Below are 25,633 nucleotides of genomic sequence, written 5' to 3'. Positions count from 1 at the left end.
AGGCAGAGAATTATTCTTGCATCAGTTTCAGAGTTCCAGGCAAAATACGGGGCATGGAGTAAGACGTGGATTTCAGATCCACCGGAGTCCTGTTCTCTAGAAGCCCATCCCTGCTCGGCGATCGTTGGCTTATCTGAGACTCGGACTTGCTGGCACCCTGCATCTTTATTCGTTAAAATCGACAACCCTGATTTGTTCCTTCTCCTTTTTATCTCTTTTTTAAACCAACCTCGTGGATCATCGGCGAAGTGGCCAGCGCTGTGCTTTGACAGTGGGGGACTTGCTGGTGTCCAGGGCAAGGCCAGATGTGGGCTTGTCTTCCAGAGCTGCCTGAGTGACTCCGGTAGCTCCACCACCCCGTGACCTGCCCAGCCTGACCCCTGCCTCTCCCTGGCCCCGGAATCTAGGATTCGCCTTCTAAGCCTCCTGTCTTCTCAAGACAAGTGTCCTGAGGTTGCTTGTCCACCTTTTAAAGGACAATCAGAGCAGCAGGCCATCCCAAGCACTCGGTACTCTTGTGAACGTGGCCCTGGTGTACGGCCAGGGAGGCCCGTCCTTCTACAGCACCCTGTCCCTGTCCACCCTGCTATATTCCTACTGTCACAGAATCCCCATAACCAGCAGGTCCATGAGCATCCTGAGGACAGGGGCCGTGACTTTTGCGTCTGGTATTCCACAGACTAGCCTGGTACCTGAAAGTGCTTGGTAGCCGTGGGGTGAATCAATGATCTAATGGATTAGATGGTGGAGAACACCAAGTGGGACATAGGTGGCTGTGTGATCTTGAATCAGTCACTTGCCCACTCTGAGCCTCACTTTCCTCCCTGTGAGGTGAGGATTACCCAGCTTTCTTCTCCTGCTTGCCTCAGTTTTATTGTACCTTTGAGGGTTGGGGTACAGAACGTGGTTTGAAAAGAAGATCGTCATGTGTCATCATGGAGGGAAAAGAACTCTCATGGCTTTCTATGGAGACCACATTTTCTGGACATAAAAATTCTGGAGCTATATTCAGCAATTTTTATCCTGGCTCTAAGTGACAGAATTTGGGCACCAGAGTTTAGGGACGAATGAGAGATCATATAGAATCAAGACCATCCTGGATTTCCCCAGATGTACAATGAACTGCCACCTTGGGAGTCATAGGATGTCAGGTCCAGAGGGTGAGTGTCCTGTCCCCAAGATCCCCAGGCTGGGGCTGCTGGGCTAAAGCCTGGTCTCCTGCCACCCCAGCCCAGGACCCCTCATTTTTCCAGGGACACCTGGAAAGGATGCAGAGAGAAGCCTGGCAAGGAGGGGAGGCGACAGCCCACGTCCCCACCTGACCATCAAGGACGCAGCGGGGGGGCCTCCGCCAGGCCTCCATCGGAATAATTCAGGTCACACGTCTGTGCCAATTTCTTTATTTGGTCAAATAACAGTACAAAAACGAGACTCAGATGCCAGCATCAGACACTCACACCGAACACTCAGCAGCCTGGGGCATCGTTCCTAGTGAGAAACTGTACGCAGAGGTCCCCGACCTTGGCTTCAGATGGTTCTGGTCCTGCCATTCACCATCGTGTTCCTGAACGCTGCATAAATAATCCACAAATCGCTCACCCACACACTCCTCAGAAGCAATAAAAACTAAACAACCTCAGAATACACCTCGCTGAACTTCCTGAAACTTTGCTCAGGTTTGAGGCTGGTCCCATCCCAGTGCCCAGAGCCCCCCTATCCTGGGCTTTCTCCCTCCCCAGGCCCAGCCCATGCCTAGCCACAGGCCCCACACGGCAATTCAGTCCACCAAGGGTAAGAAGTTAGTTTGCCATCCAGGTATTAATGTCTCTCCCCGAGGGCCATGCGTTCCAGGCCGTGTCCAAGGGAGTCAGAACCCCATCAGGCCTGCCTGGAGGTATGGGTATGCAGCCAATGGTCCATGTGACTTGAGCTGTTCAGTTGTGTAGAATGGGGTGCCAGAGGCAAATATACAAACTAGTCCCTTTCAAGATATTTCACTTCCATCAGCTGAAAAACCATCATCATAAGTCTACAAATCCACAGTGCTCAGGCTGTGAACAGTACCTCCTGGGGTCTGGTGCTCTTGAGCAGTGCACACCTGTATAACCATCCATGTCAGTCCAATTTAAAGCCCTCCTCCGCTTCCTAAAAACTACGCAGATGTAGCTATAATAAAAATAACATCCCAGTGACTCAGGAGGCTGAGGCAGGAGGATTACAAGTTTGAGACCAATCAGCAACTAAGTGAGGCCCTGAGCAATTTAGTGAGACCCCGTCTCAAAATAAAAAATAAAAAGGGCTGGGGATGTGACTCAGTGGCAAAGTGCACCTGAGTTCAATCCCCATTACCCCAAAAAGTTAAAAAAAACCTACATGGACATGGTACCATGTAATTTTCAGAACCTTTCACATGCATTTTCTGATTCTAAGTAAATCCCACAAGACTGGAGGTAAAAGGGATCAACTTCATTTTTCTGGTCATAGAACAAATCAGAGGACAGTGTTAGGAGGATTCTGAAAGACCAGGGATTCATCAGTCTTCAGATCTCCCTACCCAGAGCCTGTAGAGTTCCTGGAAGGCACTTACAAATCCACAGGAGCATGAGCTACTGGTGAATTGAATACTTACATTCTGCACATAAATGCACATTTGCTTAATGCATGGGGATGTTCTAGTTGGAGATTAAATGAAAATTATTTTCAAAACTAAAACTCATTTAAAACTAGTATCTGGGGACCAGGCGGGGTGGCAAATATCTGTAATCCCAATGGTTCTGGAGGCTGAGGCAGGAGGATTACGAGTTCAAAGGCAGCCTCAGCAATTTAGTGAGCCCCTAAGCAACTCAGTGAGACCTTGTCTCTAAATAAGAGATAAAAAAAGGGCTGGGGATGTGGCTCAGTGGTCGTGTGCCCCTGGGTTCCATCCCTGGTACCAAACAAACAAACAAAAACACCTTAAAACTAGTATCTGGGGAAATGTCAATAGACCTTCTGCATGGTAACTAGAGTCCAAGGGCGCACAGGGCCTTGCCGCGATCCGATCCGGGCAGGTTCAGCAGGCGGAGCTCAGGCCTCCCAACTCCCAGCCCAGGCTGATTCCCCGAACGCAGCCCCCGCATCCCGCTCCCGCTCTGTGGATCAAGGCTTTGCGCATTCTTGCGCAGGGCTGCGGAGGACACAGTGGTTGTCGGCTGCTGTTTCCGGGCGCCCGGGCATGCTGGTAAAGCACCAAGCAGGGCATCAGGAAGCATCTTCAGGGTCTCCAGTTAAAGCTGCCTGTCATTTGGGTAGTTCAGGGCATCTGAGTCCCCGGCACGGCTTTCAATCTGGACTTTGACACTCAGGACTCGGGATGTTCTGGGAAGAGAAGAAGGACACAAGTGTTAGCCACACGTCAGTGATTTGTGGGCCCCTCTCTGCAAACAATAGACCACTCACAGTCCCATCAACACCCGGCACTAGCTGCACCTCTGGGTCCTTGGCTCTTGTAGCCCCTCCTGCCTACCGAGCTGACCCATCCTCCCTCCCACTCCAGCCTCCCCAGCCTCGACTGTCAGGAAGCCTCCCAGGACAACTGGCTTCATCAACCTCAGTTACCACTCTGGCATTTGATTGCTATTTAATGTCGTCACCAGTCAATATTTTCTTTTCCACTAGCATGTGAAGTTCTTGAAGGCAGAACCTTCCTGAGCACCGACCAGCACTTTGCACAACTAAGCATATAAAGTTCTGTCAATGTCTGCTGGTCGAATGAAGAATGAATGAATGAATGAATGAATGAATGAATGGTGAGTAAAACCAGAAGATGGATTTAGGGATACTGAGGATGTCAGAACCCATGTTTGCACAATATCTTTTACAAAGAACTCAGATCGCTCTGTATGAGTTATTACCTAAACCACCCTAGAGAGCATAATCTCCAGAACATTCTCATTCTTCAGAGAAGATAGTGGGGCTGAGAAAAGAGGTCTAAGGTCACAAGGAGTTGCCACCAGGAAAATCAGCCAAGGCAAAACAGTGCTGGTAAGATTCAACTGTCATGCAGTATGCCCGGTTCTCTAGAGAGCCCTCTCCAGGGGCTTCTGAAGGCAACCCCCAGAGAGGATGACATTGCAAAAAGGCCTGCTTTCCCAGGGGACCTCCAGGAAGCAGTTCTGGGGCTGTCTGTCCAAGGCCAACAAAGAGAATATCTCCTTCCTCAAAAATCACACCTCATTCAGTAGCTTCTGCACTACGGATCTGCGGGGGATGATAGTAAGCAGGCGATTTGAAGTGCATTTGGAAAGGGTGGGGAAATCTGGTGGCCGAGCAGAGGCCACCAGAAAACATGAAAACTCAGAATTAAAAAATAAATAAATAAATAAACAGTGACAAGTGTTATGTCCAGCAGGAACATCTCAGTGCCTGGGCAGGCAGCACCAGGCAGAGCCGGAAGCAGGTCCAAGCAGCCAGGGTGAGGCTGGGGTAAGGCCTGCCTCCCGAGCCCCTGCACTTCCAAAAGCCCTGAGCATCCCACAGAGCCCTCTTGTCCTCCTCCACCACCCTTATTTGAAATCCAACCTTCCGTTTTGTTATTTAAATTTTATGATCGTTCAGAACTGGGAAGCCAAGCCACAGAACCTATGAAATCATAAGGGCAACTGAGGGAGTAGATGTCCTTATTCAAAAAATGTGAAAATGTACCTACAACTGGAGACCAGAGCTGAGCAAAGACCATACTAATTATGGAGCAAAGTCAGTGACGTTTTGCAGGGGGAAAGTCGTGGTTTAGAATTGTCTGAAGTCCTCAGTGAGGAGGTGACAGTGGAACGCAATCCTGCAAGTTCTGAACTGAGTGCAGCGGGGAGAAGAGGGCAGGCAGACCCCCCAGGCCCACGACCCTTGTACCATATGGTCGCTGTCTTTCCCGCCCTCTCTCACCGGCTGGGCCTCCCTGGATGGGAACTGGCTGAAGTTGTGCTGGCTGTAGTGGCCCCGGGAGCCCATGAGGCTGCAGATGGTACGACTGTGGTTGCCAGCAAATTCGTGAACCAAGCCAAAGGCATACGGGGAGGGTCTCTTGGCGAGGTTCCCGTCCCCACTGGGCAGGTGAGCCTGGCGTCTGCGCAGGGTGGCCACCAGCTTCCTGAGGGAGGAGTCTGAGAACTCGTAAAAAAACCTCTTAAAGCTGGGGTGCCGCCTGATCTGCAAGCAGAAATGAAAGCAGCCATTAGAGCTGCGGGCAGGGTCCCTCCCCAGGTCACGCAGCCCAGCTGGGACCCTGGTGGCCCTGGTGAGCTCCCCTTGGTTAAACTCCCCCACCCTGCTGCTCCACATCACTTCTGCAAAGGCCACAGCAGCAGGACAGCCACAAAGGGCAGGTCTCCAGACACATAACTGATGCCGAGTTAGCCATGTGACCTCCTAAACGGCTGTAGTCATCTGTAAAACGGGAGTAATATCCCCCAACCCCAGGATCCACGGGGGGATCGGGACCGTTTATGTAAAATGTCTGGTTGCAGAGATGTTAGGCGAGTCTGAGCCCCACACCCAGGCTCCTCGAGCCAGTGAGCTCTTCATACTGAAAAATGGTAGGTGGGGTCCCCCCGCACGGAAGGTGATCCAGAGAAGAGGACTTGGGTACAGGGAGCTGATTTGTTAAGTGACCCTAGGAAACACTGGTGGGGAATGGAGACCTGGGACAGGGATGGGAGGCAGCCCACGCAGGGTGACACCGCAGCTTCGTCCCCTGTGCTCTCTGGGAGCTGGCCTGGAACGTGCTACTGCGAGAATGCCTCCAGGAGAGGGGACAGGGTCTTCAGACACCCACCCCCAGCAGAGGCAGGCTCCCGGAGGGCTGCCCTTGGGGACGCGAAGGGTGTCGATTTTGCCCCCTGTGTGGTAGCAGAGGGGTTCTGGGTTCCCAGGCAAAAGGGTGCAGGAGCCAGTGACTGGGAAATGGGCGAGTGTGGCGGGGTGAGCACCTGTAACCTATGCCCGCAATGGACCTGCGGGGTCTCTCTGAGGAAACCACTTTTCAAGAGCAGGGAGCTTCTGTTATGGGCTGTCCCGCAGGGAGGACAATCCACAGCTTGAAAGAACCCGAAATACGCCAGCGCTGAAGGGCGTGGCCACGCAGCATGTAAAGGGGCTTTGCAGAGGAGGAGATCCCAGGGGCGGGAGGGACATGGGCACAGGAGGCCTGCAGGGTGGTGGCATGAGCTGAGCTCCAAACAGAGGATTTGAACAGGGAAGGTCTTGGCCAGCTGGGGGAGTAGCCACAAAAGCATATAAGCAGGCATTTGCCTCCCCTTCTACATGCCTGGTACTTTCTAGGTAGACGTTGAACTTGGTCAAGGAGGTAATTATCCCCCATTTTACAAAAGAGGACACTGAGGCTCAGAGAGGTTAAGAGATGTGCCTGAGGTCACCCAGAGACCCGGATGGGGCTGAATCCAGGACAGGACTGGGTGGATGGGGTCTGGGGAGGGCTGGGGGTGCTCACCTGGTTCCCCAAATCGCCATCCACCTCCTGGAGCAGCTCCACTAGATTTCTGATGATAAGTTCCTCTAGTGAAAGGAAAAGAGGGTCAGGGACGGTATGTGGGGTGACGCCCGGGTCCCCCACAATCAAATGCTGCAGCAACACATCCGCCAATATAAATAGTATGTTATCTTAAAACACGGCACACAGATGAGTTATGACAGGCAAAGAAAAAGCTTTCCTTAAACCAGAATTGGTGTGTGGGAGCTTTGTTTGGGTTTGCGCCGGAGAAACCGAAGGGCCTCTGCCCTGCGCAGCCTCCCCGCAACTACGTCTGGCTCCACTGACAGATGGGAAAACCAGGGCCTCCCCATGTCAGGAATGGAAGCTGGACTGCAAGCAGCCCTCAGCAGAGGGCAGTGGCTCGTTCCTGTAATCCCAGCAGCGCAGGAGGCTAGAGGATTGCAAGTTCAAGGCCAGCCTCAGTCACTTAGCAGGGCCCTAAGCAATTAGCTAGATCCTGTCTCGAAATGTAAACAAAACAAAAAACAAATTAAAGGGCTGGGACATGGCTCAGTAGTTAAGTGCCCCTGCGTTCAATCCCTGGTGCCAAAAATAATTAAAAAATAAAAGCAGCTAGTCAGAATGCAAGCAGGGGTCATGCCATGGTTACTGCTGCATCAGGAACGTCCTCACGCACCTGGTTATTAGTGGCGGTGAGCCTGGGATTCTCATACCAAGTTCACTGTAGATGTGCAGGAGGTTAATGGAGCAGTTACCATAAACTGCTGGCACCTTGAAATTGGCCAGGGTAGAAGTACTTATACTCCTGAAATGCTACAAACTGGCGTGAGAGTCTCCCCCTGCAGAGAGCCTGTTTGCCAGGACATCACCAATCATGAGACCAGAGCAAGCTAGGATTTTACATGAAACAGTCAAGCAAACCCATGCAGAGGAGGTCAAGTTACAGCTCACAGAACAGACAGGTGTGCTCTACCTGAACCCTGCCCAACAGCCCCAGCGGAAGGGCAAGCCCGTGCCCCTGCCCTGCTCTGGGGTCTCTGGGGTGTTTCCCAGCTGCTTCTCTACTCCCTGCCGGGAACTATTCCCTCTTCAGCCTGTGAGTCCATGCAGAGAAGCACCTAGGAAGCTGTCCCCGTGAGAGAGGGGTGGCACTAACTAGATTCACATGCGTCCTCTGGCTGAGGTCCCCCTTCTGGCGTGTGGTTTCTGCTCTGGGAGGATGCTGCTGAGAAGCCAGGTGCTCCCCCTTCTGCAGCCAAAGGCTCCTGGGACTCCAGACCTTCCGGATCTGAGGGCAAAAGAATTGGTATGAGTGTTTTGCACCCGAATGGAGCCGTGTCTAGGTCCCCCCGAAGGCTGTTATAGAGGGGCCCTGCTTTCCAGGTCCTCAGAAAGTTCCCTGCCACCCCCTGCCCTGCTGGGAGGGGTTCACAGAGCTCTCTTTGCCCTCTCTAGAAATCTAACTCTTCTTCCTTACACCAACCCCTCTGCCTCCTCACGGTCCAGAATGAAGCAATTGAGGACACAAGCTCGGGAGGCTTGGCCAGGTTGCCATGACTGTCTGAACCACACTTTCTCCATCTGTCAAGTGGGGGTCCTGAGATGGACCTTACAGGGCTGTGAGCAGGTCACATAAGACCTGCAGGCACTCCGTAAATGCCAGGGAACCTGTACACCTGTGGTCCTCAGGCTTCAGTGTAGAGCAACTACAGAAGCCCAGTCTGTACTCTGCTTCTTCAAACCTGGGGCCGTTATTCTGTCTGCTCCCCAGGTGTTTCAGAGGCACCGGCTTCCACAGGTGCGTGGGGAGGGGAGGGTGAGCGTTGTAGGAGGAGGGACCTGCTGGCCCCTCGCCCCTCTCCACGCCACACCCCTCCTCTGCCGAGAGCAGAGAGCAGAAGGCAAACGGCAGTGACTTGCCCCTCAGAGGCCACCCCCTGCTCTCCCAGAAGACTGTTACCATGGCAATGCCAGGGCTGCTCACCCAAGCTGCTGGAGATGGAGGACCGGTGGCCCCCGACACACAAGGGCAGGACGCTGGGCCTCTTGGGTGTCCAGGCCTCTGGGACAGTTCCTGCCCTTTTGGGCTCCTTGGAGCCATGCTTCTTGTGGGAAAAGGCTCTCCGGAGGCTGGACTTCTTCTCCTGGGATTTCTTCCTGCACACTGGGGCCAGGTTTTCCACAGCCACCTCCGCCTCCTGGACTTGGGGTTGCTGTGGGGGAGATGAGAGAAACTGAGTCAGGGCCCTTGACCTTGAGGAGAGCGCAGGTGAGCTGGGGAAAGAGATCCACAGGCTGTAGAGAGGGACCCAGAGAAGAGCGATGGCCAGTCTGGAGAGTAAGGGTGGCCTGGAGCGGGTGGGTGGGGGCTTAGGAAGCAGCAGAGGCTGCAGGAGCAGTGCGGGGTCCTGAGTGAGGGGCAGGGGTTTCCTCACCTGCTCTCCCTCCTGCTCCTCGGCATCTTGGAGTAGGGCAAGGATCTTCTGGATGAATTCATCTAAAAAAGACCAAAGTGCTTAGCGAAGTCTTCCGGGGTCAGTCTCCATTCCAACCCCAGGGCCTCCCTGGGTGAGCCTCTTCACACTCCAGCCCCTCGGGGTACTCATGAGCTCCTCAGAAGGCAGAACTGGCTTCCTGGGAACACGCTCCCTTCTCCTTCACCAACCAGGGCCTCTGGCCTGGAGAGAAGGCACCTAGGCCTCTTCCCCTCCGCCCCTCACCCTGCACCTCCCTGGTCTCAAGAGCAGGCCTTCCCAATTCCCCCTGCAGGCACAGTTTCTGTGAGAAGTAAACAAGGCAGGATGGACAGCAAAAGCAGAGGTCCTAAAAGTATTTTCAGTTTCTTCAGGGGCTCAGAACCTGCAATGCTGCAAGTCCAGGCCTGGCTCTGCCAGTGATAAAGTAAGAACAGCGAGGGCAGCTTTCCTGGTGGGGCTTCCCCTGCCCCCACCCGCTCCCCACCCTTTTTACTTCGGTTCTCAAGCTGGGCCACCTAACAAGGAACCACAGCTGATACGAAGTGGCTGCTAGCAGGGGCTGCCCTGAAGGCCTTATAGGCCTGAATTCAGTTAGAGCTTCCAGCGACCCCAGGAAGAAGGTTCTGTGATCAGCCCATCTCACAGATGAGAAAACTGAGTCAGAGAAGAAGCGATTTTCCATGTTCATGTAACTTGAAGGGGTCAGAACGCAAACTGAAAGCGGGGCCCCAAAGCTCACATCATCTGTGAAGCCCTTGCCACGGGCAGGGCTTTCCTCCACAGCCTGCTGGCTCCCCCAGCCACACAAGCACCCTCACTGTGGCTGTGTACGGTCAGGTCAGTCGAGACACTTAAGAGCGCACTTCACAGGCTCCCATGGGAGATCTGCACGGGCCACTGCCTCTCCCTGCCTCAGTTTCTCTTGGCAAGTGGAGGAGAAGTGGGACCAGAATTATCCCAAGGGGTCCCTGAGAAAGGGGCGGGGTACTGACTAGATTCCGAGGTCCCGTCTAGCGGCAGCTCCTCTGCAGGTCCCTGGCATCTGGCTTGGGTGGGAGGATCAGAGGGACTTGGGCCCTCACCATCTGCAGACAGGTCCTCGCAGACCTCAGGTTCTTCCACGCCTGGGAAGCAGAATGGAATTGCGGGTGTGTTATTGGGTCCCAGGGTATCAGGTAGGCCGGGACCTGGCACAGACTCTGAGTGGCACCTTGGCCAGCTGGTTCTGAGGCCCTGCTGCCATTCAGGTGAGCTGTGGGCTGGCTGCGTCCCTGACCAAGCCCTCTGAGCCTTTGCACCTTCATAGAACTGGCTTTCCTAGGCTTGGGGGCCCTGCCTCTCTCCCCGAGTGCCCCCCAGCCCTCCACCATTTTCACTTGATTCCCAGAGAGAATGGGGCTAATTCTATGGTGTGAATTAAGAATCGCTCTGCCTGAAGCTCCCTCCCCGAGTGGCCACCTCTGGAGCCCCACTTCTTGCTGTTAAGCATTACCTGTTCCTCTCTAGGCGGTAAATCCCCCTGGCCCAGCACGACCTATTGGGCTGGTCCTCTGGACCCACAGGAAGGACCAATCTGTCTGATTCTTTCTCCTGCTACCTCTGACTCCACAGCTGATGAGTCATGTGACCTTGAACATGATCTTACCTAAGCCCTGTTCCCTTACCTGTAAGATGGGATAATAATTGCAATTTGTGATATGGCTGTGAGGACAGGTGAGGAATCCAAGGGACAGAGAGGGAGGATGACACAGAAAGCACCACACAGGCCCCCTGCCCCCCCCCCTCGGGTTGGTTCCTTCCTGAACATCCTGTGTGCCCCCACCCCCACCAGTGCAAGGAAGCTGAGGCTGAATGGTGGGGTCCTCTGGGCACAATGGCCATCGAGGGCTCAGGCAGTTTCCAGACCTGGGTGAGGTGTGGTGGGCAGCTGGCGGTCCTTCTCCCCTCCACAGCCCTCCCCACCCTGCTCAGGACCAAGTGTAACACCCAGAATGGACAGTGACCCTTAAAGTGGCCAATCCCAGGCCTAGGAAGGTTCCAGAGCTGGAGGCAGCTGCAGTGTTGCTATGGAAACTGCCAGAGTCTGCTCACCAGGGCTGCTAGAGATGGAGGAGCGGTGGCTACTGACACACATGGGCAGAAAGCTGGGCTTCTTGGGTTTTTGGGCTTCTGTGCTGGGGACATTAGCCGTCCCCGCTCTCCTGGACTCCTCGGGGCCGTGCTTCTTAAGAGAAAAGGCTCTCTTGAGACTGGACTTTTTCTCCTGGGACTGCCTCCTGCAGACTGGGGCTGGGTTCTGTAGGGCCACCTGTAGCTGAGGGACTTGAAGTTGCTGTGGGGGAGAAAAGAGAAACGGAGTCAGGGCCCTAAGCCCGAGGACAAGAAGAGCTTCCCAGGGTGAAAAGTGGGGAGGAGCCAAGCACTGCCGGGGGCGGGGCTGGGGGAGGGAAGGCCCAACCCAGAGAGGCAGGAGGGTGGGCGCGAAGGGCAGGTGGGGCCTGAACCGGGAGACCAGCCGCCTGGGGTCTGCACAGACGCCTCCTCACCTCTTCCTCCCACTGGTCTCCCACTCTCTTGAGCAACTCCACGATCCTCCGGATGACAGCGTCCTCTGGAAGAGAGCAGCGACCTGTCGCCTCCTCAAATGCACAAAGAGCACTCGCCGCGACCACCCTGGGTTTGCCACCAGCCCGGGCCTTGTAGCTCAGGCGAGGGCCTCTCGAAACAGCTCCTTGGTGGGGAGGGGGAAGCACCCCACTCCAGGGGCTGTCCTGAGAGAGCTGGAGGATCTCCAAGGGAAGGGCTCAGCCGCAAGCATGGCATTTTATGCAGGAAATTCCAAGCCTGCTTTCCAGACACTTGACTTGCCCTACTAATTCCATTGAACCTCACAAATCTGCAACATCTATTTCGGGTTTGTTGCGTTATGTGACCTTGGATAAGTTTCTTACCCTCCCTGGGCCTTCATCTCTTTCCCTGTGAAATGTGGATCATAATCCCTGTCCTGCCTCCCTTAGAGGCCAAGAGACAAATGAGGGGCAGGGCTTGGAAACACTTTGCAAGGCTAATACTGTCCTTCCACCTTGCAAAACGCAAGGGGGTAAATGGTGGATTCCCTATTCTAACTAAGGCAGAGGGCAGAGGACAGAAGGACATCAGGACACCTGGCACAGACCCATGGATGCCTGCACTACACCTCGGACCAGATCTATTTTGTTTTTTTTTTTTTTTTTTTTTTTTTTTTTGTGCCTGGGATTGAACTCAGGGGCACTCTACCACTGAGCCACATCCCCAGTCTTTTTAATTTTTTTTATTTTGAGACGGGGTCTCACTAAGTTGCTTAGGGCCTCACTGAATTGCAGAGACTGGCTTTGAACTCACGATCTTCCTGCCTCAGCCTCCTGAGCCCCTAGGATTACAGACATGTGCCACCAAATCCAGCCCTGGGCCCAAGGCTCAAATCTTTTAAGGAGGAGCCACAAACAACAGAAATAGTTTCCTTTGATGACCTTGTTCAAGGGTAGTGTGCCCAGACTGTCCTCTGCTAGCTGCCAGCCGAGGGGTTTACACAGGAGATGTCAACAGACCCACAGGTTTCTTTCACTTCCCTCTCTTACAAATCCCATTTAGCTTCTTGTTCATTTCCTCAATCAGCTGATTCCCTCCAGGGTGAGAAAATAGTTAGCTGTGAAATAACTAAATACCCCACACAATGATGAGCTCACCATCTTTAAGCTCTTCTTTGACAGATGTGTAGTTCCATTTTCTAGCTTCTTAAAAAATATGGCCCTTTTTGATAGGGAATTAGATGAATGGGGTGTCATTATTGATTTATAAGATGCAATAATGAGGGCTGGGTTGTGGCTCAGTGGTAGAGCACTTGCCTAGCCTGTGTGAGGCACTGGGTTCCAACCTCAGCACCACATATAAATAAATTAAATAAAGGTTCATTGATAACTGTACTTTTTTCTTTACAAAAAAGAAGCAATAATGATATTGTAGTTGCATAGGACACTATCCTTATTTCTTAGAGATGTGGGTTTAGGTCTTTAGAGATGAAGAATCATTTTATTCTAAAATGGTTCCACAACAAAATTACACATACCTACACCTCTGAAGCACTCGGCCAGACAACTGTGAATATACAAGCATGCATTGAGCTAGTCTTACCACTCTTCAATACATTTTTATTTTACTTATTCGTTTATATATTTAGATTGTTTTTAGTTTGTGTGTGTGGTGCTGGGAATTGAACCCGCGGCCCCTTGTGTCCTAGGCGGGTGCTCTACCACCCCACTGTGCCCCCGGTCCCTACTGTTCCTTGGATTTTTTTGTGTGTATTTTTGAGTTGTTGATGGACTTTTATTTTGTTTATTTATCTTCATGTGGTGCTGAGGATGGAACCCAGTGCCTCACACATGCTCGGCAAGCGCTCTCCCACTGAGCCACAACCCCAGCCCTGTTCTTCGTATTTTTAAAATAAAATAAACTTTAAGAGACTAAAAACAAAGTCCCACTCTCATTAACACATAAGGCAGGAGCATTTGCCAACAGCCTTTCCAATTCCCAAGACTCCCTTCTGTGAGGCTCTAAAATAAGTAATGTGGCCAGAAGCCGCAGAAGAGGCAGGGAAGATCACCGCGTGTGTTCTGAGAGCCACCCTCCGAGGCCTCGGTGACCACACAGAGCATTCCACCTCACTGGGTGACAGCCACCCCCACCACAGACCAAAAGGGTGCCAGTGATCCAGACTCACGGTCAAGCTTCTTGAGCTCCTCTTCCGGCTGGGGACCCGCGGCTTGGGGAGAAATGCCCGAGGACCCAGCACCACCCACTTTGATGGGCAAGGACGGCTGCAGATAGGAGTCGTGTCCGCCTGGAATAGATGAAAGCAGTGGGTGTGAGCGTGGGAGTGGACACGGGGGTGACGTTCCTCTGACTTGGCTCATCCATTTGCGAAAACAGCACAGAATTGGCTGCTGTACCAGCTCTGAGCTTAACCAAAAAATCCGAAATCTGCCAGGAGGCGACCTCGACCCAGGTGTCCCTCTCAACTGTCCCCCTCCAATCGGGATCTCCCAGGAGTCTCTTCTCCCCATCAAAAAATAAAAATAAAAATAAAAAAACAGGGCAAAGCTCCATTTCCCTCCAGGTGTGGGTGACATTCATCTCCCTGGGGTCCTAGGAGTCAGGCTAGGAAGTCACCTCGGACACCAGAGCCCTCATTTTACACAAGAGGGGGTGGTTACCAGCTCGAAGTCACACCGGGTTTATTCCTGACAGAGCCCAACCTAGAACCAAAGCCTAGAAGGAGCACCCTGGTGGCCAGGTAGAGACCAGGGGGGAGAGACGCTCCCCACCCCACCTTCCTGTCTCTTCTCATCTGTGTTCCTCAGACTTAATAGCACTTAATAATAACTCCGGCTCACTGAGCACGTTCACGGGGGCCACGGCTGCTCCGTGAGACAGTATCTATTTTCTCTCCATTTTGTGGATGAAAAAAAAATTGAGGCTCAGAGGGAAAAGTCGCCGGCCTGAGACCACATGGCCAGTGAACAGTAGCCCTTCTGGTGATTTGACCTCAATGTCAGCCACAGTGCTGTCCTGCTGTCTCCCACCCTCCCCGTCCCCTCTGCTGATAGCGAGCTCAGAGCACCCTCAGGGTGGACTGGGGTTACCTAGGAACGGGCAGTCTGCTCACCCCTGCCAGCTGGGTGCAGGTCAGTCTCCTCCCAGGAGGCCACAGCCGTCCTGGGCAGCCCTGCCTCAGGGCCTCCAGCCTCCTGGTCTTGGGCCCCCTTGGTTTCCTCAGCACCGAGTTTCCTGTGAGTGTGTTTCTTGCGACTGGCTTTCTTGTCATGGGCTTTCTTCCTGAGGGCCGCCTCTCCTGGGACTTCCAGGGGCTCTGTGGGCTCCTCCTTCCCCTTCGACCTTTTGCTGGCCTTTTCTTTGGGCTCCTCTGGGCCTGTCCTCAGGAAGAAGTTCAGCATGGCCTTCAGCCGCCCCTGCTGGGCCCGCCTCTGGGCCTTGTCCTTCCTGGTGTCTTGCTGGGGCCTCTGCTCACTGGGGAGAAGCTCCCTCGCCTCCTCCAGAGTGAGGGCTGCGGTGACTGTGCCCTGGGCCTCTGCAGGCTGAGCTGGGCTCCCAGAGTATCTGGCCCCATCGCTGGATGACCGGCGAAGCGCCCTCCGGCAGGAAGTGGTAGACAAGGAGAGACATCGGCAGTTCCCCGACCCTGAGTCCTTCCTGGGGGCCTGAGATCTGTCCAGAGACTGGGCTCTCCTATCTGCTGGAGGCTTCTGTGGGCTCCTCCGGGTCTCCATTGGGCTAAAACCAAAACAAATAGTCCCCTTAGAAAGGCCAGAGGGAAAGGCAAAGTCAGCTACCAATGCTGACCGGGGCCCAAGCACCCTGCCTGCCACTCCTGTGACCGTCAGTCTCTCCAGGGGGCACTTTCCCAAAGCTACCATCTTATTTAAAGTCCTCAACAACCTCAGGGGAAGGGGTTTCACTATCCCCATTTTCTAGAGGAGAAAAACCCAACTAGATCTCATGGCTGTTCAGTGGCACCTGGGGAGCCTCCCAGGAGAACAGGGCCCTGCCCTCACCTTCGTTTGGTCCACTGAGACTGACTTTGGACTTCTGACTCCAGGACTAAAGACAATCTGTGCTGTCCCAAAGATAGTGGGTTAGTGGAATTTTGTCACGGCAGCAACAGGGAACAAATGCCGCTAGAGTCGGAGGCTAAGTCCTGCCACTTGTCCCCTGGGACTTTAGGCAGCTCACATGCCACAGCTGGCTCATGTCCTCATCTGAAACACACCCCAGACTTGCCTGCCTGCTGCTGTGACTACCTTCTGGGACAGCTCAGCAAATGACAACTCTGTGCCTCTAATCACTCAAGCCACAAATGTGAAATCGTCCCTGATCTCTCTCTCCCTCTCTCTCTCTCTCTCTCTCTCTCTCTCTCTCTCTCTCTCTCTCTCTCTCTCTCTCTCTCTCTCTCTCTCTCATTCCCACATTGGACCCATCAGCAAAGCCTGCGGGCCTCACTTTCAAAGCACATCCATCCAGCCCCTCATCTGTGCTGACCTGGACAGTGGCCTCTGCCTCTGACTGTCCTCTCAGTCACTTCCCCTCAGCAGCCAACGGGGCTTTCAAAACATGTTAGAACATGTCCCTCCCCTGCCTCCAAGGGTGCCCTTTCCACCCAGGACAAAGCAGCTGCCAACAGAAAGAGGAGAGAACCCTCCTCCTGGACGTATTCTGGGCAGGATGGGCTGAGCACACTGCATTTAATTTGTGTCTTTAATGTGAATCTCCTGGGGCTCTCCAATTTTTCCAAAGTTGACCAGAAACCCTTTTGCCCTTTGGTGAAAGTAAAAAGAAAAATTAAATGTGATTCTGAGTCCCAAACCTGAGCTGCCAGGGATTCCCATGGAGTTTAGGTCCACAGGTTGCCTGCTCTAATTTGTTATTATGACTTCACCACGTACTGACCAAGGACTATTTAGCAGTGTGGGATATAAATCATACATTTTTGTCATGTCCCCTGCCTTTACCAACTGATTCACTTACTCTAAAATGCATTCTACGGATATGTCCAGCACGGAGGCAAAAATAGGCATCTATAATTGCAATTTCACCTGCGCAGGATCCAGGGGAATGTGAGGAAGACAGAAAAAAACCAGGAAACATGGGGAGATCTGAAGGTGACAGTAACATTCAGGATGGCTTCCCTCTTTCCAGCCCCCATCTGGGGAGCCATGACTGGACACTGCTGCAGCCCCAGACTGCGGCAGTCAGAGCCCCTAGGGGTCCCAGCACTGCTGGCCCTCTAGATGACCTTGGAGGAAATAAGAACTCAGGCCAGGGATGAGGCAGGCAATGTGGAAGGCAGTGTTTGTTGTTTAATGTTCCCTAAAAGGAACATCTGGGCTCCATCAGCGACACATGCTTCTACCTTACATGGAAATTGACTAATGGTCTTGAACGCCTTACAGGCTAGCTGCCTTATTGTTCTTCATGAATACGGTTCAAGATGGGATCAGGAGAGGAAAATATTTGTCCTTCGTCCCATTTATTGCTTTCCGCAAACATGTACTAGGCACCCACAATGCACTGGGAATTTGCTCAGTGCTAGAGATACAATCATGGAAATAAGGTGCAGCATAAGCCCTCAAAGAGAATATTCTGGTCTTCCAGTGGGTGGGACTGGGGATATAAGCACTGCAGAAGGTGATGCTCCATCCCCTCCTGTCCATCCTCTCTTTAGTAACACACAGTCTTTAAAGAAAGTAAATTTAGTTGGAAGGGCCATTTGATTTTAAGATCAAAAGTAAGCTGAAGATAGAAATATTTACTAAACAGTGTCAGGGTTCTCTCTGCTTTTTCTGCATGTTCCTGTGATCAGGGCAAATCGCATAGGGTTGGCAGAGAAACTGCTCAGTAACAAGATTACAAAACCAGCCACACACACAGGATGCCCGTGTTCAGCTCAGTCCTCTTTGCCCTGTGCTAACTTGGCTCAAGGGCAAGAGGACCAGAGCATCCTTACCCAGCTAAGGGAAGAGAGGCACAGGAATCTTTTAAAAAGCTGTCATCACCATGGAAACGTTTTTCACCATTGCTGGTGATGGCAGACCCTTCCTACCTCCTTCAGAGCACATGCTGCTACTTCTAATCTCAGCATCAATACAATTCCACCCGCAAACGGTTTTCCATCCTGATGGTTTTTCAGGAAAACTGCCTCAATTTAGCTACTGCTCCCTAGGGCAACCAGTGGTCTGAGCTCAGAGGGAGGTGAGAGAAAATGGAGAGAGGGGCCAAGTGCAGGAGCTGCTGCAGCCCCAGAAGCAGGGGGATAGTCTGCAGCCTGAGCTATCCAAGTTCCCTGGTGATGAGGTGTTCCCGGATCCCCCAAGGCCTCCTCACTCCAGACCCAGTGACTCCTTTCCCTTCCTCATCCTCCCTCAAGGGGGGTCCACCTTCACTTCCTTCTCGCCAGGTGACTGTGACCAAGATCAACTCAGGTCTCCCCTACCTCTCTAATTGCTCCTCCCCTTGAATGTTCTGGCTCCAGGCCAGGGACTGAGACTGTGTGACCAACCAGGAAGAGCAAACCGCCATCCACCCCCTGCAGAACCCCCTCGTGTGCAGCATGTCGAGCCATTTAAAGTCTCTAAACCCCAAGATGGTCTAACTATGAAGGACCTCCCCATCCAACAATGGTTCAATCTTTCTAGATGTTCTAAGTGTGACATTCTGCTTATTGGGATTCATCGGAGCAAGACTTTCTCTCTCCTTCCTCTTTTCCTCATCCATGTTTGGCCTACATCGGGGGAAGGCCAGCCTGGCTCAGACTGTAACCCCGAGACAGCAGCACACCCTCCTCGTGTGGAAACCCAGCTGCTCTTGTAAACATGTTGATTGCCTTGGCGGGGAGTGGATTTCAGAGCAAAGTCCAAATCAGCTCAGAAATACCCAAGTGATCCACAGATCACAAGACTCCTAAGACATGACGTCACACCAGTGACACGTTCAACAACAACAACAGACCACCAGAGAAATTGTCCGGTGCTGACCTGGAGCAGGAAGTTCACCTGTTTTTTCCCAAACACACAGCCGGGTTTCGTTTATTTTCTATATCTAGCACTGACCTCATCCACACTGTCGGCCACCGCAGCCACCTGGCCCTGCTGTTGGCCACTGCAGCCACCCGGCCCTGCTGCTCTACAACTGAACTGAAAGTAGTTGCCAGGGTTACTTTTTTACCACTCTCCGTCCACCCCTGTCCTTTGACACAAAGATAGTTGACAGCAGCCGACTGGTCACACACCCACAGAGCTGCTCCAAGGGACTGCGTGTAGCACACACATGTGGACCCAGAGTCTACCCCCTCGGACACCGAGAAACTCCATGGGAACACCAGGTGCATGCTGTAAACCACAAGAACTCAGAACATTCAGAATTTTCTCTGCCCCAAGTGTGGGGAATAATCACAGGATGGTGCCATTTGCCCAGTGCCCCAAGTTCCACCAGGGAGGACCCACGCCAGCAGGGCTCCCTCCCGGGTCCTCGGGCCGGGGAGGCCCTCCCTGTTTATAAATGAGTAAACCACACACAGGTGTGTGCAAACACAAACCAGCTCTGCCCCCGCTCCGTTTTCTCATTGACCACAGCCTGTGACCACAACTGGCCGCAGTGGGAAACTGAGGCCCCGAGTGAGGGGATGGCCCAAGGCCACAGCTGGGAGCAGAGCTGGGACCCGAGTGCAGGTCTCCCAAGTCTAAGTCCGGTCTTCCTCCTTGTACACCAAGGGGCCTCCTCTAGATACAGACGTGCCACACGCGCACACAAACGCGTGAGTGCACACAGACAAAGAGAACCACATCCACACACGTGTCCCCGTGACCACATGTGCCTAGGGCCACACACCTGCACCCCAAACAAGAAAACCAAGAACACAGGTGAGCCTCACAGAGCCCCGGACAGGCAGCCGGCAGGGCCGAGGCCTGCACCTGAGCTCACCAGCTACTTCTCAGGGACACGTACTGAGGCCGCCATTGTTCATTGTTCGTGTTTAGAACCCTCCCCACCCCCCCAGCCCTGGTAAGAGCCGAGCAGGTCCAGGCACAAAGCCTTCAACAGGCTCCTGCAAGGATGTCCCTCCCCATCTGCAGCTCTCACCCCCACGTGCCGGGCAGCCCCTCAGGCTCCATTGGCAGACCTGGATGGGTGACGGGCAGACATCTCATCCCTCCACACCTGCCTCCTGGGTGTTAGATGATGGCAATTGAAGAGACCCCCTGTCTTGTGTGGGGCCCTTCACAGGCTCCTAGAGTTGAAGGAAACCTGCGAAGCAGCTAGCACACCTCCAGTGCTGCAGGTGTCCCTCAGACCGCCTTCCTGGCCTGGGACTCGCCGCCCTTCCAGGCAGAACGTCCCACTACAGCCTGCCTGAGTCTCAAGGAACATCCACCTTAGGCTGAGCTGGTCAGTGGTGGCCATCCTTCACACACTCAGAGGCCACCTCTCCCCTGGAGTCCTCTGTGTTCCAAGCCATCATCCGATTGCCCAGATCTCTTGGAGAGTCCTTAATCACATGCTTCCAGGCCCCTCGGGCACCGGCGCACCCTCCCCGAGAGACTCCCAAGAGCCCAGGCATGGGTGGACAGAGGCTCCTGCCATTGCCCAGCCCCTGCAGGACCAGTGGGACCGCATACAGCACCTCCTTGAGCACAGCCTCAGGTGGCGGGAGGCCTCAGAGCAGCCACATGGCACCACCAAGGGTGTCCGCTCTGCCCGGCTGACCCACACCTCAGGGGAGAGTATTGGAGTTTGGCCATCTGCCTGTTCCTTGTCACCAACAAACACATTCCTTATCCAATGCTTGTTTTCCCAAAGACTTCCATCTCTTTAGGACCCTTTAACACTCAAAAGAATGATGTCCTAATAAGAGCAGGAACCTCTGGGCACTGTGGGGCACACCTGGGGTAGGCTATAGGATGTCATTCAAAAAGCCAGACAGCTCCAAAAACAATCCCTGTTCCCCTCCGTCCAACCTATAGGTTGACTCTTCCACCCACCCCATCCCATGCCAAAGTGCCATAGAAATGGCGATGCCACACTGCCTGAGGGGTGCATAACCCACCCCTGGCCCCAGATCCCACCAGAGAACAGCAGGTTGCAAAGTTCTTTTTATAAGCACCCCCCCACCCCCACCCCCGTCCTTGTATCAAGAAAGAACAAAAGAGACCACAGATCCCTAATGCAGTCCTGGATGCTAATGACCCCTCCCCTTCACACATAGTCTGTCGTTCCACCTCCACACCACCCTATGGGAAGCCAGTGAGAGAGGGATTTTGTGCTGTCCCATTCTACAAAGGAGGAAACCAAGGCCCAAGAAGTGAAATTTCTTGCTTAGGGTGACAGTTAAAAATAGCAGGGTTGGGCCTCGAGCTCAGAGATTTTAAGTTCAAGTTAGTCCAGAGCTCTTAGAATGACAGCCCATAAGCAGCACATCATCCATCCCTGCTCCATCCCTTTTACAGACAAAGAAATGGAAGACCAAGAAGCCAGACCCTGGGCTGGGGCGATAACTCAGTTGGTAGAGTGTTTGCCTCATATGCACAAGGCCCTGGGTTCAATCCCCAGCACCACTAAAAAAAAAAAAAGAAGAAGAAGAAGAAGCCAGACCCTGAGTCCAGACCCAATTCTGCTTCTGACTTCCTTTCAGGACCCCAAGATATCTACCTGCTGTTTCCACCCCCAAAGGAGACTGTTGTTGAACCAACCTTGAACCACAGAAGTCTCTCCTCTTCTGGGACACCCTGGCCCAGGATCCACAGACCAGGGACTCTGGATTGGCAATGCTCCTTGTTAGCTGGAAGTTGTATCCTATGAGGGTGAAGTTCAGCTCTTCCAGACAGAAGATGCTCCTGGCAACTTTTAAGATGCTTTGGGTGTATACATATATATGCTACCTCCTGGGAGCTGAGCTCATGCACAGCCAATCCCAAGAGCCAAAGCCCAGCCCACCTGCCTCCACCTGTTGCCACCGTCCCAGGGCTGCTTCCCGCTTCTCCAGTGATAGGAGGCTTAGCTCAGCTACCCTGGAAAAAAACAGTTTCACTTGACAACTTCCTTATTGCACCCAAGTCCCTATAAGAAACCAGTGCTGAGTAAACAACTGACCTGGCTGGAGGCGGCCAGTCTGCAGAGGTGGGAACAAGCCCTCCTGGGACACGCTGGTGGGGGAGAGGCAGAGGTGGCATTACCACCTCGGTTCTCTCTGCAGACCGATGGGGAGGAAAAATCCAGAAGGAAAGGCCGCCGATGCAGTGCATGTATTTCTTAACCTGGAGGCAAAAACCTGGACTTGGAAGCTGATTTCCAAATCCTGCTACTCCTGCGCAGGTTTTTGCCATGAATCTTGAGAGAACAGTCTATGAAGTCTTAAAAAGTCAAATTTCCACCTTCTGAAGTGTCTTTTTTTTTTTTTTTTTTTTTTTTCTGAGGAGACTAAGTACATGTTTCAGAAAATCAGAAAAGAAAAATGAGTTTTATTTAAATAAAAGTAAAAAATATTAGAAATGGCCTTTCATTTACTGACATGGGGAGGCATTCATTGCAAAATGAATATGGACACACCTAGCTTTGAGGTGGCCCAAACCTGGAAACCACCTGCCAGCTGTGTGACCTCAGGCAGAGGACACTGTATCTCTGAGCTTTTCTTATAAAACAAATAATTGCCTCTGCAGATAACTGAAGCAGAACCAGATGTGAAATGCTTATAAGAAAAGGAAGAAAATGATGTCATATTTTTACATTGTGTGCACGTACGAATATGAAACAACAAATCCCATCATTATATATGACAATAATGCACCAATTAAAAAAGTGGAAAGCCAGGTGCAGTGGCCCATACCTGTAATACCAGTGGCTTGGGAGGCTGAGGCAGGAGGATTGAGAGATCAAAGCCAGCCTCAGCAACTTAGCACTACGAGGCCCTAAGCAACTTAGCGAGTCCCTATCTCAAAATAAAAAATAGAAACACTAAGGATGTGGCTCAGTATCTCTGGGTTCAATTCCTGATACAAAACAAAAAACAAAAATCAGTTCATGGCACTAAGTTCTCAATTAAGAGTCAGTATTTCATTATTGGTAGCAGAGTTCTTATTGTTTCATTCATTCTGTCAACAAACAGGTTTTAGATCCAGCTATATGTGCTGGACACTATCTCGACCAGGAATTTAGAGTGTTTACTGGCACAAGACGTGACCCAGGCCTCAAACAGGGTTAAAAAATATTCCATATCTTTTATTTGTTTAGGAAACTGTATTGTGTTGGCCACTCCTTCCAGGCTCTGTGAGCTCTTTCGTATTCAGAGGGGAATAGGCCTGGCCTGGTCCGGCCCTTATGGCATCCACAGAAAGACACAGAGAAAATCCCAGAAGCAAGTGAAGAGAACAGGAGTTGGTGTTTCACGAGGACAGTTTCTCGGGGCAGGAGCCTGGACAGGTTTTGAAGACAGTGGAGATGGTCGAACAACAACATGAATGTTCCTCAAGCCCTGGACTGCACATCTAAAACGGGTTAAAGTGGTCAATTTTATGTACTATGTATTTTATTATAAAAAAATAAAAATTAAGCCGATGGAAGTGGGGGTGGGCGAAAGTCACAGGGATGTTGTGCAGCCTGTAACCTGAAGCTCCACCTTCAGGCACAAGCACTCCTTGGTGCACAGGGAGAAGCTTTCGGGGGTGCCAGGGGCCTCTGCACCCTCTGTCATCCGAGCCCAGAGGGGCAACATAGGCCTGTCTTCCACACCTGTCAAAACAAGTCTTGGTTGGGGTTCCAGAGACAGACCCTGGCAGCTGGCTATCCCAGGGGCTGGAGCCAGCTATGTGATGCACAGGTCTCAGTGCAAAATGAGAACCAAGTGCCGCTGTTCAGAGCCTTAAGAATTCCAGCCCCATCCCAGCAGAGCCCTCGCCAAGCACAGGGTCCCCTAAGTGCAGGCCCTGAGCCCCTGGGCAGGTTACTGGCCACAAAGGGGCCTCTGGTGGGGACAGTTCCCAACCAAGTGCTCCGAGGAAAGATACAGAGCGAGGGAGGAGAGATTGAGAGAGAATATTTATTAATTGTCATCTAATTAGAATATATAGGGGGATAGCTCCATGATAGAGCCTAGCAAAAATAAATAAAATAATAATATTGACATTAAAAAATGAAACTGCACCACGGGGTTGGAGCATGTTTTCACTCTGAGACCAACAGAGCCCCATCAGTGAGGAGGCAGGTGGCCTGAGTGCCACATGCTGCTGAAAAGGGAAAATGACACCATTACTATGGAAAACTGAGGGCATGACACTGTCGTGACTCAGCAGATCCACTCCTAGAGACCCAGAAAGACGGACACCTGTCCCTGACCCTCTCTCATGTTTACCTCCGTGCTGTTTGGAATAGTCAGCCTGAAATGAGTCGTGGCCTCATGACAGGAAACTGCACAGTGGCCTATCACCTGTTATCCGCTGCCCTGGCCTCCCCGCGACCCCAGGGTCTGTGTCTCTGTCTAGACAGACTGTTTGCCCTGTGCTGTGCCTGGGTGTGCAACATGCAGGCAGGAGATGACCTTGGCCTTGAGTGGAAGTGAAGGTAGGGGGTCAAGAGGACAGGCTGAGGAGAGAGGCCTGTCAGCAGCAGTTCTGAGAGTCAGCAGAGCTGGGGTTTTCACAAGGGACACTCTCCGCTTCCCAGAAGACTGTCCCCATCCAGACAAAGGAATTTACATACAGAAGTGAGGCACTTTGCTCTCGGTGATTCCAGAGCAAAGAGCAAGTTGGCAACCTCGCCCTCCCTGCCAGGGCCACACCCCCTGCCCAGAACCCTCCTCTTCAACGTGCAGCTGTCCCTGGATGTGCACCCTAACCCACCCAGCTTCCTGGAAGGAGGTGAGGGATACCTGAAGGACGGTCACCTTGCCCTTTCTCAAGCCGCGACCGGACCGAGGACCCCTCTCCTGCCCCAACGCTAGCCTCCGCATAGTGTTTGGGTTGCTGCATAAAATGACTGGATGTAGGTCTCAGGGCTGAAGGGCGCAGTGAATCTCCACCTCCACCCAGGACCTCAAGGCCCGGGATCGTTCCCGCCCTCCGGCCAGGGGCTCCCAGCATCTCCCCTCCCTGGGCCATCTGTGGGTCCCTGCTCCAAGAGGGCATCTCAGGAGTGGAAAAGGGGCGGCTCGGACGTCGGGCAGAGCTGCACTGCCACCCCGCCGCTCACCTCCAGGGGGCGCACTAGTCATTGTAACAACACTCATTTACAAAATTCACCGGATCTCGGGCCCCGTGTTGAGCTTCTACCTACAACTGCAAACGGTGTTTGTTTTTAACCCCTACAATATAAAGCTTGTACAGTATATGTTGCAGTTTTACAGATCGAGAAACTGAGACTCAAAAACCTAAAACGTTTGCGTGCTACTGCTAATAAATGGCAAATTGAAACCAGTCTTTAAGAAGCATCCAATTACCCTCGATATTCTACTGTTCTTTTGACCCTCAGTTTTCCCAGCTCTACCATGGGAATAAATGACACCCACTCTGCAGGATTGCTAGAAGCTTCAATGAGGTGACTCACATGAGCTCTGAGAGATGCCTGAGATGAGGTCTCTCCTGTGGGACTGGGGTGTGCAGCTCTCTCCTCGAACTTCCTCTAAGCCTGACAGCACCGCACAAGTAAAGCCTGCAGGAATAATTCTCTAACGCCTGTGTCCTGTGCTCAGAGGTGGACATGGTCCTACTCACCTTCCTATGTCCCTGATCAAGCTCTCACAATCTGAATCCACAAAGAATTCAGTTTGTCCACCTCAGCTTTATTGTCGTTTTGGATCAGGTAATTATTTATTGGGGGGAGGGGACAGTCTGTATGTTAAAGGATATTTAGCAACATCTCTGGCCTCTACTCATTAAATGCTAGTAGAACCCATCCAGTAGTGAAAACAAGTGTGTTTTTGGGCATTGCCATATGTCCCCCAGAGGGTAAAATCATCTGCAGTTGAGAACTACTGGCTTAAGCAATAACAGCACATCATGATTTTGTGTAGCTAGGAGACCCTGAAGGTAGGTAGTTCCAGGTTTGGTACAGCAGTTCAGCAATGCCAACAAAG

General features: G+C 52.5%; 1 protein-coding gene across 3 annotated transcripts; it reads right to left on the bottom strand.

Moving 5' to 3' along the window:
* Positions 1–1,967: 1,967 nt before the first annotated feature.
* On the bottom strand, positions 1,968–21,477 carry BNIP5 (BCL2 interacting protein 5). 3 transcript variants are annotated; one of them, XM_079148443.1, is made up of 12 exons: positions 21,261–21,477; positions 14,666–15,291; positions 13,721–13,840; positions 11,511–11,575; positions 11,056–11,296; positions 9,957–10,088; positions 8,923–8,984; positions 8,472–8,700; positions 7,644–7,775; positions 6,485–6,549; positions 4,921–5,184; positions 1,968–3,357 (listed from the first exon to the last, which is right to left on the bottom strand). In XM_079148443.1, the coding sequence occupies exons 2-12, from the start codon at positions 15,285–15,287 to the stop codon at positions 3,322–3,324; spliced, it is 1,968 nt and encodes a 655-aa protein (XP_079004569.1). In that variant the 5' UTR covers positions 15,288–15,291; positions 21,261–21,477; the 3' UTR covers positions 1,968–3,321. The 3 variants fall into 3 exon arrangements, with proteins under 3 accessions (XP_079004569.1, XP_079004570.1, XP_079004571.1); XM_079148444.1 differs by lacking the exon at positions 4,921–5,184; XM_079148445.1 differs by lacking the exon at positions 1,968–3,357 and having other exon boundaries at positions 5,031–5,179.
* Between the last annotated feature and the right edge of the window lie 4,156 nt (positions 21,478–25,633).

Source organism: Sciurus vulgaris, assembly GCF_902686455.1.
Source record: "Sciurus vulgaris genome assembly, chromosome: 7".
Classification (NCBI taxonomy): Eukaryota; Metazoa; Chordata; class Mammalia; order Rodentia; family Sciuridae; genus Sciurus; species Sciurus vulgaris.
This window is presented reverse-complemented; position numbering and strand designations above follow the sequence as displayed.

Coding starts and splice junctions, on each gene's coding strand:
- BNIP5 (XM_079148443.1), bottom strand. CDS start 15,287: ATGGAGACCCGGAGGAGCCCACAGAAGCCTCCAGCAGATAGGAGAGCC. Junction 11,576..13,720: donor GGAGCTCAAGAAGCTTGACC/GTGAGTCTGGAT, acceptor GCTCTCTTCCAG/AGGACGCTGTCATCCGGAGG. Junction 11,297..11,510: donor GAGACCAGTGGGAGGAAGAG/GTGAGGAGGCGT, acceptor TCTCCCCCACAG/CAACTTCAAGTCCCTCAGCT.